Source organism: Cherax quadricarinatus, chromosome 43 (genome assembly GCF_038502225.1).
Source record: "Cherax quadricarinatus isolate ZL_2023a chromosome 43, ASM3850222v1, whole genome shotgun sequence".
Taxonomy (NCBI): domain Eukaryota; kingdom Metazoa; phylum Arthropoda; class Malacostraca; order Decapoda; family Parastacidae; genus Cherax; species Cherax quadricarinatus.
The window spans coordinates 9376961-9393204 of record NC_091334.1 but is presented as its reverse complement, the minus strand read 5'-3'; the positions used below and the strand labels follow the sequence as shown (position 1 = coordinate 9393204).

Genomic DNA, 16244 nt, shown 5'->3' with positions numbered 1-16244 from the left:
GAGGAAGATAAAGTTTACTTAGGTACAAATACATATAAATACAATTATAGATATTATACATAGTAACGTGTTTAAATTACCTAAGATAACTGAGAGAGAGAGAACGTATATAGGGACACGTACACACACATACAGTTACACATAAATACAGTAAGCATACATAATAACACATGTGTAAATTACCCACTAGGATAACCTATAAAGGGAGACCCCTCAAGGAAGGTTCCTTGATGTTGGTGAGGGGCTCTTGATTTAGGGAATTGGATCTGTGCTCCAGTTCCCCGAATTAAGCCTGAATGCCTTCCACATCCCCCCCCAGGCTCTGTATAATCCTCCGGGTTTAGCGCTTCCCCGTGATTATAATAATAATAATAATAATGTAAAGGGAGAGAGAGAGAGAGAGAGAGAGAGAGAGAGAAAGAGAGAGAAACGCATTTTTTTGAGTTAATTTTTCGGCATGTGATTTTTTGGTTTTATTCAAATATCATTAAATACAAAGACTTAATTTCTGTAAAATATTAAACGTAATTTTTACGTTTTTAAAGAGTGTTTAAATATATAATTCCTTAATATCTTTAGTAATGTTTTTGTAACAATGTAATTATTGACATTATTATTACTATTGACATTATTATTATTGACATTATTATTATTGACATTATTATTATTATTCTAATTGACAATATAATTATTATTGACATTATTATTGTTAGTGTTATTATATATTTGGAGAAGTGCTAAACCCGTAAGGGGTCATACAGCACCGGGGGGGGGGGGGAAACGAGAAGCAGTCAGATCTGATATTTGGAAGTGCAAGAGCGGCTCCAATCCCTTGGAACGAATTAAACTCGTTTTAGGTGGTGGGTGTGAGGCGGTGTGTTGTAGTAAGGGGCGAGGCTAGTGTGTGAGCCTCGAGGAGGGAGGCCCAGGGTGAGACGCGGGAGAGTGAAGCAGCGGCAGTCAGTGTGGAGGTGACTCTCGCGTGGGGAGGGTGTTGCTGTGTGTCTGTGTCGTGTGTATGTCTGTGTGTATGTCGCTATACAGTGCCCGGGATGTATAATGTATGATGATCACCTTTGTGGTGGTGAGTATGACCTCTCACTTCTGTTTCAACTGATATAATGCATCACTGTCACTAATATTATCCTCGTATTGTTAAAATAGTTTCACAATAGGCTTAAATCTGGACATAAGGTCAAATGTTTCAACATTAAAAATATACGTAATTATTATACACATTGATAAATATTTACAGGAAATTAGAAGCGTTGTATCAAATATATATATATATATATATATATATATATATATATATATATATATATATATATATATATATATATATATATATATATATATATATATACAGAACAAGTCACATGGGGTAGAAATATCTAGCTCTAGATCTTTCGTACGTCGTCAGGAGCTATCTGAGGCAAGGCAGAAGGTATCACTGGGGATGTGGAGAAGAATCCTTCCTCCATAAGCCGCCCGTGTTTTATATATATATATTATATATTTTCTAGGAAGTGGAGATCCCATTTTTTCCTCGTATCAAACTTCAGTTCCTTCCATTTTCCCGGGAGATATTTGACCTCTACGGATTTAGCGTTTCGTCATTAATAATAATCAACCAATACTTGCGTCAATAACCTTGCAAGTGCATCTATCTCTACTTTGTTCTCATTTTTGTATTAAATGATCATATCTTTTTTGTCTTCTTCTTCTTCATTCTTCTTCTTCTTCTTCTTCTTCTTCTTCTTCTTCTTCTTCTTCTTCTTCTTCTTCTTCTTCTTCTTCTTCTTCTTCTTCTTCTTCTTCTTCTTCTTCTTCTTCTTCTTCTTCTTCTTCTTCTTCTTCTTCTTATTATTATTATTATTATTATTTTATTCTACAGCGTCTGTTGATTTTATAAATAAACATTCGAGCCAAGAAAGGGGAAATTAACTCCAATTCCTAGAATCAAGAGCTCTTGAACATCAAGGTACCCCCCCCCCTCCCGTCTTGGAATCATTCTCCAGAATGATGAATGACAAATAGTTATTAATTGGTTATTAGTTATTAAATGGTTAGTAAATAATTAAATAGTAATTAAATGGTTATGAAATTATACCACAAGTGTCCCAGACATTGGGCAGGAACCGACCGACGTTTCGGTCGGTTTTGGAGCATTATCATCTCACAGCTGACACCGAAACGTTCTTTAATATTTCCACTCCTGAGCGTGAATAGTTTCAGCCACGGTACTGTAGTTTCTTGTGAAGTGTTTCAGCCACGGTATTGTAGTTTCTTGTGAAGTGTTTCAGCCACGGTATTGTAGTTTCTTGTGAAGTGTTTCAGCCACGGTATTGTAGTTTCTTGTGAAGTGTTTCAGCCACGGTATTGTAGTTTCTTGTGAAGTGTTTCAGTCACGGTATTGTAGTTTCTTGTGAAGTGTTTCAGCCACGGTATTGTAGCTTCTACTTGTGAAGTGTTTCAGCCACGGTATTGCAGTTTCTTGTGAAGTGTTTCAGCCACGGTATTGTAGTTTCTTGTGAAGTGTTTCAGCCACGGTATTGTGACTTATTTCAATGACTGTATTTTATTTATTTGCGAATTGTTTCGACCACGGCATGGTTATTTTTTATTCGTGATTTTTTTCTACCACAGTATATTGTGATTTTTAATTTTTATCTTTTTTTATTTGCGATTTTTTTTCTACCACGGTATGTTGCCATTTTTGTTTGTGAATTGTTTCAGCTACGTTATTGTGACATTTATTCTGTTGTGGTATTTATTCTGTTGTGGCATTTATTCTGTTGTGACAATTAGTCTGTTGTGGCATTTAGTCTGTTGTGGCATTTATTCTGTTGTGGCATTTATTCTGTTGTGGCATTTATTCTGTTGTGACAATTAGTCTGTTGTGGCATTTAGTCTGTTGTGGAATTTAGTCTGTTGTGGCATTTAGTCTGTTGTGGCATTTAGTCTGTTGTGACATTTAGTCTGTTGTGGAATTTAGTCTGTTGTGACATTTAGTCTGTTGTGGCATTTAGTCTGTTGTGGCATTTAGTCTGTTGTGGCATTTAGTCTGTTGTGGCATTTAGTATGTTGTGGCATTTAGTCTGTTGTGGCATTTAGTCTGTTGTGGCATTTAGTCTGTTGTGGCATTTAGTCTGTTGTGGCATTTAGTCTGTTGTGGAATTTAGTCTGTTGTGGCATTTAGTCTGTTGTGGCATTTAGTCTGTTGTGGAATTTAGTCTGTTGTGGCATTTAGTCTGTTGTGACATTTAGTCTGTTGTGGAATTTAGTCTGTTGTGACATTTAGTCTGTTGTGGCATTTAGTCTGTTGTGGCATTTAGTCTGTTGTGACATTTAGTCTGTTGTGGCATTTAGTCTGTTGTGGCATTTAGTCTGTTGTGGCATTTAGTCTGTTGTGGCATTTAGTCTGTTGTGGAATTTAGTCTGTTGTGGCATTTAGTCTGTTGTGGCATTTAGTCTGTTGTGGCATTTAGTCTGTTGTGGAATTTAGTCTGTTGTGGCATTTAGTCTGTTGTGGCATTTAGTCTGTTGTGACATTTTGTCTGTTGTGGAATTTAGTCTGTTGTGGCATTTAGTCTGTTGTGCCATTTAGTCTGTTGTGGCATTTAGTCTGTTGTGGCATTTAGTCTGTTATGGCATTTAGTCTGTTGTGGCATTTAGTCTGTTGTGGCATTTAGTCTGTTGTGGCATTTAGTCTGTTGTGGCATTTAGTCTGTTGTGGCATTTAGTCTGTTTTGGCATTTAGTCTGTTGTGGCATTTAGTCTGTTGTTGAATTTAGTCTGTTGTGGCATTTAGTCTGTTGTTGAATTTAGTCTGTTGTGGCATTTAGTCTGTTGTGGCATTTAGTCTGTTGTGGCATTTAGTCTGTTGTGGCATTTAGTCTGTTTTTCTCTCTTAAAATTGTAATAATAGCGACGATTATCTTTTCTATTTCTACGTAGGAAAATAAGACGTATATAAAGTATACATCTTTTTTTTACATTGTGTAAATGCATGCTATTTATACATATAAATACAGGCTATTTATGTATATAATTGGTATTTGTATGTATTTGTAAACAAGTGGAATTTCCCCTCGATGGGTACTGGGCACTGTGTACCTACGATACACAGTTACACTAACAGGTACACCAATACAGGTACGTTTACAGGTACACTAACACAGGTACAAACTGGAAGCGGGAAATAAGTCATTTTTTTGGATTATCCTAGATAATTTACACTATGAATGTAGAAAGAAATAGTATAAAATACCGACAGGATGGAATTAATGAACACACAGTATAATACGTAACCTAGTCAGTGAAGAATGTCATTATACAGTGCGTGTTTCTCCATGGATGTCACAGTAACTGCGTTATGATGATATTACGGAGGCTTTGAAAAAACTGCAGATGTGATCTCCACGGGTTTCACTTAGGCAATTGGCAGATGTGACCAGGGAGTGAAAACCAGTAATGTCAGTTAAGGTTAAGTTTGTCAGGAAACAGGACAAGTGTTTCCTGACGCTGGTCATAGTCATATGATGACTCGTAGCGGGAGATTTTGGTCATCTGACCGAGGCGTTCCGCTGGGTTACCTGTCCACCCCTAATGTCAGTGGTTGTATCGGGAGCTGTATGACCTATGTCTTGTGAGTTTGGCGCTAATAATTATAACATAATTATATCGGAAAAATTAGAGGGAATATTCAGTTTTCCGAAGACGAGAATACAAAGAATAGTACTAAAGAAGAGCAAAATCTAGCCTTTGGAAGTAAAAATGTTCAGTGCCCCAAGACACAGTCCTGGCTCCTTGTCTATTTCCCATCCTCGTATCGGTCATAGATAAAAACTTTCACCACAGCATCCTTATAACGGACATAGATAAAAACTTTCGTTACAGCATCCTTATAGCGGACATAGACAAAAACTTTCGCCACAGCATCCTTATAGCAGACATAGATTCAAATACTCCCCACAGCTTCGTATCGTCCTTTGCCAACGATACGAAAATAAGCATGAAAGTTGCCTCCGTAGATGACAGGAAAAACTGCAAGCAGATGTCAACAGTGTCTTGCAGTGGGCAGTATTATTGCATTCGTGGGTCATTTGGCGCCTGGGAGAATGGGAGGCATTCAGGTTTAATCCAAGAAAGTGCTGGTGCTATCCTGGAGAACAGTGCAGCAGATGGAGATAGTGGCTCTGGTGATGAAACAGGCAAAGACAACACTGTACAAATTCCAGAGGTACAAAGTAGCAATACTACTGGAGATGGAACAAAAGGAGACGAGGATTCGGGGAACAGTGTTGATACATTGTTCCCCGAAGCAGTTCCATTTATCAAAAGCCCCCCAGCGGCATCAAGGAACCTTGAGGATAGCAGTGGACAATAGAAAATGATGTTCAGTAGTGACAAATTCTAACTGCTTGGACAGGAAAAGAATAATCAGAAAATGATCGCTGGATATAATACACAGCAGCACCGTCCTGTATAACGCTAGACACGTATAAAAGACTTATGCAAGTCAGCTGATCTGTCAAAACAAAATAAAGCAAATGCGGCAAAGGTCAGGAAAATAAGATGGTGGAAGTTCAGAACTCTAAATATAGAAACAATACCAACTGATACCATTTTTGTTCTTTGGAGAATATTGTTGGGTGTTGATGGCGCTGTTCATGGCAGGAAAGATATGAGCTGGAAAAGTGATCGTTTACAGAAAATATATAGAGTCAGTAAAGCATCTAAACTACTGGAAACGCCTCGAAGTGCTCTGGAGTGAAGAAGGAACACTTAATAAACACACACACCCTTGCAACCACATATAGGTGAATATTGGTGATTAACGAGCGCGCGCACGCGCGCACTATATAATGTATATATAAATTATATTATAATTATATAAATTATATATATATATAATTTTATATATATATATATACATGTATATATATATATATATATATATATATATATATATATATATATATATATATATATATATATATATATATATATAGTGGGTTTCGTTCCCACGAAGGTATGATAACCCGTTGGCACAGTAATTAGACGTGAGGGTCAGGCACTCTTGTTCCTGGTGTTGTAGTTGTGTTGTTCCTAGTGTTGTAATGGTCTTGTTCCTGGTGTTGTAGTTGTGTTGTTCCTAGTGTTGTAATGGTCTTGTTCCTGGTGTTGTAGTTGTGTTGTTCCTAGTGTTGTAATGGTCTTGTTCCTGGTGTTGTAGTTGTGTTGTTCCTAGTGTTGTAATGGTCTTGTTCCTGGTGTTGTAGTTGTGTTGTTCCTAGTGTTGTAATGGTCTTGGTCCTGGTGTTGTAGTGGTCTTGGTCCTGGTGTTGTAGTGGTCTTGGTCCTCGTGTTGTAGTGGTCTTGGTCCTGGTGTTGTAGTGGTCTTTCAGCACTCGCTGCTGCATCAGCCATCATGTAAAAGTGGAGGGGTCGGGGGGGGATGGTGAAGGGTTCTTGATCCAAGGAATTAGACCTATCCTCTTCCCTGGAGAGAAGTTGGTTGTCTTCCATTCCCTAGTGCTCTGTATTGCCCCCTACGGATTTATCGTTCCCTATGAATATAATTAATATTTCAGTATGATTGTTAGTGTGTTAGATTGTTACACCGCTTGGTACATCCTCTGGAGTCGCCTGTAGTTTACCTGGGGATCAGCGCCCCCCGCTGGCAGCTCCTGGACTAGCCCTCCTGGTTGCTGACCTGATCCATCAGGTCAGCAACCATCAGTGCCCGCCGCCCGCAGTCCAGCGTATGCACGATATGACGAATTTGTCGAGATTCCTTTTGAAGAGAGCAAAGGCCTGTTAGTAATCCTCCCTTATGCCTGAAGGAAGGTGCTGGAGAGTCGTGGTTCCTTTACACTTATTGAGTTCTCAGTGTGCTCATCGCTTCCCTACTGTTCATTGGTTGTATCCTGCATCGTCTGTCAAGCCTCTTGCGTTCATAGGTATTGATTTCGGTGTGCAGGTTTGGTACCAATCCTCCAGTATCTTCCAGATGTAGATATGATGCCGACATTCTAAGGAGCACAGTTCTAGCGGCTTCAAGCACTCTCAGTAATTAATTTTTTTTGACTGAGTTTATACGACCTTTGAAGGTTCTCTGCATATTCTCCAGTTCTGCGCTTACCCGAGTGTCCCGTAGCTCGATTAGTAGCGCACTTACCTGACACATTAAGGTCCGTGGTTCGATCCCCGGTACGGGTGGAAACAATAGGACGTGTCTCCTTAAGACACCTGCTGTTATCAGTAAAATAGGTACCTGGGTGTTAGTCGACTGGTGTGGGTCGCATCCTGGGGAAAAAATGACCTTGTTTGTAGATGAATGGTTCAGAGAACCGACATGTTGATAAATTAGACACATGTGCAACTCTTGGGTATCTTTATTGAGGAAACGTTTCGCCACACAGTGGCTTCATCAGTCCATACAAAGGAGAATCTTGAAGAACAGGAGGAGAATGAGGTAATCAGTCCCTCAACCTTGAGTCGATGTGGTCAGTCCATCAATCTTGAAGCCACTGTGTGGCGAAACGTTTCCTCAATAAAGATACCCAAGAGTTGCACATGTGTCTAATTTATCAAAAAATGACCTAATTTGCCCTAAATACTCTACATGACCAGGGACTTTCTTACAGTAGTATGTCATTGATGTCGACTTTGGTCTGTATACATTGTTCATGTACTTGTAAAAATAAAGGTTATATTATTATTATGATTATTATTATTATGGTTGGACTTAAAGGCTTTTACAAAGTCAGTGTACACTACGTCTCCATCTTGCTTGTCTTCCAGTGTATATATACCAAGGTTATAATTATAAACATTTATTTTGAAAGGGGTAAACCGATAAGCCAGCGGAAGGCCTCGGTCAGATAACCAAAAGCGCTAGCAGCGGGTCGTCATATGACTTAGATCTGCGTCAGGAAACACTTGTCCTTTTTCCTGACAAACATTACCTTGCAGGGTATCCAACAGCAAGTTGTAATGGTTGAGTGGTTGTGAGAGGCAGGGAGGGGGGGGGGAGGAAGTATTTCATTGAGTGTGGTGGACGGTAGTAACTTTGGTTATGGTTGAGTGGCGCCACCTTACACTGCTCTTACTGATGAATGAGTGTGTGTGTTTGTAAATATTGAAGTGTGTGATAATGTGCTCCCGCTCTCTGGTTCTCTGGTACTGTGTGTGTGTGTGTGTGTGTGTGTGTGTGTGTGTGTGTGTGTGTGTGTGTGTGTGTGTGTACATGAATGTAAAAGTGTATGTGTGAGCGTTTAGTTTAGAATAGTTTTAATCAACTATATATAACAATATCACTAATAAAGAGAGAACAAAAACACAACCTTAAAATAATGTAACTTAATATTTACACACAAAACATGAATATTATTCATTTTAAAGAGAAAATCTAAACCTAAATGTAAAAATAATACATAGCATAAACTTACCAGTTACTTCATAATACAGGTTTATAGTCTGTACATTCTTCAGTTGCGTTACTCTTGGTGGACACCAACAATAATCTAGAGAGAACAAGGGATTTGAAGAGTATCATCACTGGCATGGCATCTCTTGTTTTGAAACTTCTGGTTATCTTATCTGTCAGTTTCCTTGAATTTGTGATAACATTGATGTGATCCTTGAAGGTAAGATTCTCACATTATCACTCTTGTGTTCCCCACATTCCTCATCCGCTTTATATAGCCACTCGGGTTTTATATCCTGTTTCAGTCTTAAAAACTAGTTTTTATTATTATTATTATTATTGATAGTGGTGGTGGTGGTAGTGATAGTAGTGGTAGTTGTAATAGCAGTAGTCGTGGTGGTGGTAGTAGTAATAGCAGCAGTAGTAGTAGTAATAGTGATGGCTGTAGTAGTAGTAATAGCAGTAGTGAAGTTTGGAGAATTTTACAATGTAGTGGGAAAGGAAGGCATCTACAGAGACAAAACCAGGACTAAGATTCATACAAGGAAAATGGTGTGTAAGGAAGGATTCAACCAGACGGCGACTGTGAAAGTTAGAAGTAGGGTAGACGGTTTTAGGAGAAGACCAGTCAGTAGGATGACTATGATCTCTGACATGACACAAAAGAACATTGTTGGTGTCAGCAAGCCTAAGTACTTTTGTGCTCCCTGAGTCTGTCAGAAAGAGAACGACCAGTTTCTCCAAAGTACTGAAGAGGACAGGAGGAACAAGAAATAGAGTAGACACCAGGAGCATCTGTAGAGGGAGGAGAGGTATGAACTAGATTGGTGCGAAGAGTGTTAGTCTGGCGGAAAGTAAGTTTGATGTCTAAGGAACGGAGAGAATTGTTGAGATTAGAGAGACTGGAAATATAAAGAAGGCAGAGGACAGAAGAGTTCCCAGGAGTAGAGAGTTTGGGAGAGAAGAAAGTCCGTTTAGCATGTGAGAACGCAGAGTCTATGAAATGGGAAGGGTAGCAAATACGAGAAAATGAATTAAGAATAGTGGAAATTTCTGATTCGAGTAACTGAGGATCACAAATATGGAGAGCACGGATAAAGAGAGAAATAACACTTTTCTGGACAGAGGAAACATGATTAGTAGTGAATGTACATGCTACTGTGCATAGGCTTGCGGTACACGGAAAAAAAAAAAACCTGTATCTGAGCGGTGGACATGAACATCAAGGAAAGGAAACAAAGAATTAGATTCCCATTCAGCTTTCAACTTAATGGAAGGGGCAAAATTATTAAGGGCATCGAGAAATGGTTGGAAGAGACTGGAGTCATGAGGCCACAGAGCAAAGACGTCATCCACATAGCGGAGCCAGAGTGAAGGTCGCACATCAGTAGCAGGAAGAACAGTCTCGAAATATTCCATATAAAGATTAGCAGGAACAGGAGATAGAGGAGAGCCCGTAGCGACTCCGAAGGTTTGAGAATAATTTTTACCTTGGAAGGAAAAGGAATTTGAGTCCACACAAAGGTGGATAAGATCAAGAAAGACATCAGTAGGTATAGGGAAATGAAGAAACCCTTCATTGGCCTTCTAAGAAAATTAAGGACATCATCAAGAGGGACATTAGTGAAGAGGGACTCAACGTCAAGACAAAGCATCTCACAGGTCGGGAGAGAGTGAACCCGTTCAATGAAGTCTTGAGAGTGACGGAGGGGGGCAGGAGAAAAAGTACCAAGAAAGGGAGTGAGGGTTTTGGCCAGCCAAGAAGCAAGAGAATAAGAGACAACCTCTAGAGGAAATGATGGGTAGCAGAGAAATGTCAGATTTATGAGTTTTGGGAAAACCATAGAAATAGGACAGAGAGGGACAGATTACACAAAAACATTGAACAAAGTCGAGAGGACAAAGGTCGGAAAGAGTCCTTAGGTTCTTGTTGAAAGTTCTCTTGATGTGATCAAGAGGGTTGGAAACGAGATGAATGTAGGTATGTGAGTCAGAGAGCAAGACATCAGCTTTACGGAGGTAATCCTCGCGATCAAGGATAACTACCGAATTACCTTTATCAGAAGATAGTATGTTAGTGTTAGATTTAAGAGAAGAAAGAGCAAGTTGATAGCGGCGAGGAATGTAGTACTTCTTATACAAGACTATTAAGAGCAGGAAGGAGAGCATCACGAAAAGTAGACAAGTCAGGAAGATTACGAGAGCGAGACTGACGAAAGGAATCAAAGGAGCTAATCAGATCAGTACGAGCGCGAGGGACAGGTGAAGTGGCAAAGGTGAGCCAAAGCCAAGTTCCAGCTCATGTTGGAAGATTGTGACAGAAGACATTAGTAATACAGTCAGGGAGAATTTGGACATAAGACGTTGAAATTTATTATGTAGTGTAGAAGAATGAATTTGTGAATTTAGGCGAGCAGTGTCAAAAACTATGGTAGCGAGAAGGTTACAGAGATCTTGTGGAAGAGAAGCAAAGAGAGCACGTTGACGCTGATGAAGAGTAAAGAAGGTATCTTCAACTTGAGTCTTAGTAGAGATAATGAGCTGTTGAAGTAGGATAGTAGTAGTGGTGGTAGCGGTAGTAGTAGTTGTACTACTAGTAGTGGTACTAGTAGTGATAGTAATGGTACTAGTAGTGGTAGTAGTAGAATAGGTAACAGTTGTAATACTACAGTAGTTTCAGCAATAGTAGGTGTAAGACTAGAAAGTGGTAGTTAGGGCGGTAACAACGAGAGTTGATTATAGGTTATAACAACACTGTTATAACCACTATAATTCCTAATTCCTGCAATTGTATATTGTTCCAACGATTGTTTACTGTGGGACTGATGAATTATGTAGATTGTTTACTGTGGAACTAATGTATTATGTAGATTGTTTACTGTGGGACTGATGTATTATGTAGATTGTTTACTGTGGGACTGATGTATTATGTAGATTGTTTACTGTGGGACTGAAGTATTATGTAGATTGTTTACTGTGGGACTGATGTATTATGTAGATTGTTTACTGTGGGACTGATGTATTATGTAGATTGTTTACTGTGGGACTGATGTATTATGTAGATTGTTTACTGTGCAACTAATGTATTATGTAGATTGTTTACTGTGGGACTGATGTATTATGTAGATTGTTTACTGTGGAACTAATGTATTATGTAGATTGTTTACTGTGGGACTGATGTATTATGTAGATTATTTACTGTGGGACTGATGTATTATGTAGATTGTTTACTGTGGGACTGATGTATTATGTAGATTGTTTACTGTGGGACTGATGTATTATGTAGATTGTTTACTGTGGGACTGATGTATTATGTAGATTGTTTACTGTGGGACTGATGTATTATGTAGATTGATTACTGTGGGACTGATGTATTATGTAGATTGTTTACTGTGGGACTGATGTATTATGTAGATTGTTTACTGTGGGACTGATGTATTATGTAGATTGTTTACTGTGGGACTGATGTATTATGTAGATTGTTTACTGTGGGACTGATGTATTATGTAGATTGTTTACTGTGGGACTGATGTATTATGTAGATTGTTTACTGTGGGACTGATGTATTATGTAGATTGTTTACTGTGGAACTGATGTATTATGTAGATTGTTTACTGTGGAACTGATGTATTATGTAGATTGTTTACTGTGGAACTGATGTATTATGTAGATTGTTTACTGTGGGACTGATGTATTATGTAGATTGTTTACTGTGGGACTGATGTATTATGCAGTTTGTTTACTGTGGGACTGATGTATTATGTAGATTGTTTACTGTGGAACTAATGTATTATGTAGATTGTTTACTGTGGGACTGATGTATTATGTAGATTGTTTACTGTGGGACTGATGTATTATGTAGATTGTTTACTGTGGGACTGATGTATTATGTAGATTGTTTACTGTGGGACTGATGTATTATGTAGATTGTTTACTGTGGGACTGATGTATTATGTAGATTGTTTACTGTGGGACTGATGTATTATGTAGATTGTTTACTGTGGAACTGATGTATTATGTAGATTGTTTACTGTGGGACTGATGTATTATGTAGATTGTTTACTGTGGGACTGATGTATTATGTAGATTGTTTACTGTGGGACTGATGTATTATGTAGATTGTTTACTGTGGGACTGATGTATTATGTAGATTGTTTACTGTGGGACTGATGTATTATGTAGATTGTTTACTGTGGGACTGATGTATTATGTAGATTGTTTACTGTGGGACTGATGTATTATGTAGATTGTTTACTGTGGGACTGATGTATTATGTAGATTGTTTACTGTGAGACTGATGTATTATGTAGATTGTTTACTGTGAGACTGATGTATTATGTAGATTGTTTACTGTGGGACTGATGTATTATGTAGATTGTTTACTGTGGGACTGATGTATTATGTAGATTGTTTACTGTGGGACTGATGTATTATGTAGATTGTTTACTGTGAGACTGATGTATTATGTAGATTGTTTATTGTGAGACTGATGTATTATGTAGATTGTTTACTGTGAGACTGATGTATTATGTAGATTGTTTACTGTGGGACTGATGTATTATGTAGATTTACTGTGGGACTGATGTATTATGTAGATTTACTGTGGGACTGATGTATTATGTAGATTGTTTACTGTGGGACTGATGTATTATGTAGATTGTTTACTGTGGGACTGATGTATTATGTAGATTGTTTACTGTGGGACTGACGTATTATGTAGATTGTTTACTGTGGGACTGATGTATTATGTAGATTGTTTACTGTGGGACTGATGTATTATGTAGATTGTTTACTGTGGAACTAATGTATTATGTAGATTGTTTACTGTGGGACTGATGTATTATGTACATTGTTTACTGTGGGACTGATGTATTATATAGATTGTTTACTGTGGGACTGATGTATTATGTAATTGTTTACTGTGGGACTGATGTATTATGTAGATTGTTTACTGTGGGACTGATGTATTATGTAGATTGTTTACTGTGGGACTGATGTATTATGTAGATTGTTTACTGTGAGACTGATGTATTATGTAGATTGTTTACTGTGAGACTGATGTATTATGTAGATTGTTTACTGTGAGACTGATGTATTATGTAGATTGTTTACTGTGGGACTGATGTATTATGTAGATTGTTTACTGTGGGACTGATGTATTATGTAGATTGTTTACTGTGGGACTGATGTATTATGTAGATTGTTTACTGTGGGACTGATGTATTATGTAGATTGTTTACTGTGGGACTGATGTATTATGTAGATTGTTTACTGTGGGACTGATGTATTATGTAGATTGTTTACTGTGGGACTGATGTATTATGTAGATTGTTTACTGTGGGACTGATGTATTATGTAGATTGTTTACTGTGGGACTGATGTATTATGTAGATTGTTTACTGTGAGACTGATGTATTATGTAGATTGTTTACTGTGAGACTGATGTATTATGTAGATTGTTTACTGTGAGACTGATGTATTATGTAGATTGTTTACTGTGGGACTGATGTATTATGTAGATTGTTTACTGTGGGACTGATGTATTATGTAGATTGTTTACTGTGGGACTGATGTATTATGTAGATTGTTTACTGTGGGACTGATGTATTATGTAGATTGTTTACTGTGGGACTGATGTATTATGTAGATTGTTTACTGTGGGACTGATGTATTATGTAGATTGTTTACTGTGGGACTGATGTATTATGTAGATTGTTTACTGTGGGTCTGATGTATTATGTAGATTGTTTACTGTGGAACTGATGTATTATGTAGATTGTTTACTGTGGGACTGATGTATTATGTAGATTGTTTACTGTGGGACTGATGTATTATGTAGATTGTTTACTGTGGGACTGATGTATTATGTAGATTGTTTACTGTGGGACTGATGTATTATGTAGATTGTTTACTGTGAGACTGATGTATTATGTAGATTGTTTGCTGTGAGACTGATGTATTATGTAGATTGTTTACTGTGAGACTGATGTATTATGTAGATTGTTTACTGTGGGACTGATGTATTATGTAGATTGTTTACTGTGGGACTGATGTATTATGTAGATTGTTTACTGTGGGACTGATGTATTATGTAGATTGTTTACTGTCTGACTGATGTATTATGTAGATTGTTTACTGTGAGACTGATGTATTATGTAGATTGTTTACTGTGGGACTGATGTATTATGTAGATTGTTTACTGTGGGACTGATGTATTATGTAGATTGTTTACTGTGGGACTGATGTATTATGTAGATTGTTTACTGTGGAACTGATGTATTATGTAGATTGTTTACTGTGGGACTGATGTATTATGTAGATTGTTTACTGTGGGACTGATGTATTATGTAGATTGTTTACTGTGGGACTGATGTATTATGTAGATTGTTTACTGTGGGACTGATGTATTATGTAGATTGTTTACTGTGGGACTGATGTATTATGTAGATTGTTTACTGTGGGACTGATGTATTATGTAGATTGTTTACTGTGGGACTGATGTATTATGTAGATTGTTTACTGTGGGACTGATGGTTGTATCTTCAAGAATCCTTTTTTTTACCTAGATCCATCCTGCCTCAGCTCTGTTCATAACCCGGCTCTATCTGAGGTATAATACCACCCCCAGGATGCCACCCACAACAGTCGACTAACACACAGGTACCTACTTACTGCTAGGTGAACAGGGGGCAGCAGGTGTAAAGAAACATGCCCAGTGTTACTACCCGGCCGGGAATCGAACCACGGGTACTCGGAATGTGAGCCGAGCGCGCTACCAACCAAGCCACGACACTCCATGTTCCTAATGCCATAACTTTTATTTCTGGGTAAACTGAAAACAAAAAATCTTAACCTAAGATTACAGCGACAAATTTAGCATGAGAACTGGGCAAGAGTCCATAATGATCTGTTGATTCACGTGAGGGATTTTAACCACCACATTTATTTTAAGAAGGCTGAGGAAGTTGTAATAGGTAAATTAATGGGTCATCGAAATCCGGTAAAGTCCAGCGGTACAAAAAATAATGATAATTACAATTTGTATACAAGTCCTGGATGGCATGAATAACATTTATTTATATAACAAAAAAAACTGAGACCTGTAAGTCATGGTGACAAAATTGCAGCGTAGTTGACTTGTCGCTCTTAAATTTAACCTGACATGTGACCTGACTAGAAGCTTGTGGACAGTGGCACTGTATCTCCCAGGCTCAGAGTCAGGTCACTAACAACACTACATGTGAGGTCACTAACAACACTGTACATGTGAGGTCACTAACAACACTGTACATGTGAGGTCACTAACAACACTACATGTGAGGTCACTAACAACACTGTACATGTGAGGTCACTAACAACACTGTACATGTGAGGTCACTAACAACACTGTACATGTGAGGTCACTAACAACACTACATGTGAGGTCACTAACAACACTGTACATGTGAGGTCACTAACAACACTGTACATGTGAGGTCACTAACAACACTGTACATGTGAGGTCACTAACAACACTGTACATGTGAGGTCACTAACAACACTGTACATGTGAGGTCACTAACAACACTGTACATGTGAGGTCACTAACAACACTGTACATGTGAGGTCACTAACTACACTGTACATGTGAGGTCACTAACAATGTACATGTGAGGTCACTAACAACACACTGTACATGTGAGGTCACTAACAACACTACATGTGAGGTCACTAACAACACTGTACATGTGAGGTCACTAACAACACTACATGTGAGGTCACTAACAACACTGTACATGTGAGGTCACTAACAACACTGTACATGTGA

At 38.2% G+C, this 16244-nt stretch overlaps 1 protein-coding gene across 2 annotated transcripts in view; it reads left to right on the top strand.

Moving 5' to 3' along the window:
* Positions 1-947: 947 nt before the first annotated feature.
* Positions 948-16244, top strand: part of LOC128694245 (repulsive guidance molecule B) — a 329138-nt gene continuing 313841 nt past the window's right edge. The window contains exon 1 of one of the 2 annotated variants that reach the window (XR_011393094.1): positions 948-1084. Coding sequence is in view for 1 of the 2 variants with exons in the window: in XM_053784270.2 (XP_053640245.1) it covers positions 1060-1084 (25 nt within the window). In the remaining variant the exon portion in view is untranslated. The remainder of the gene's footprint in view (positions 1085-16244) is intronic. The other variant, XM_053784270.2, reaches the window with a different exon arrangement.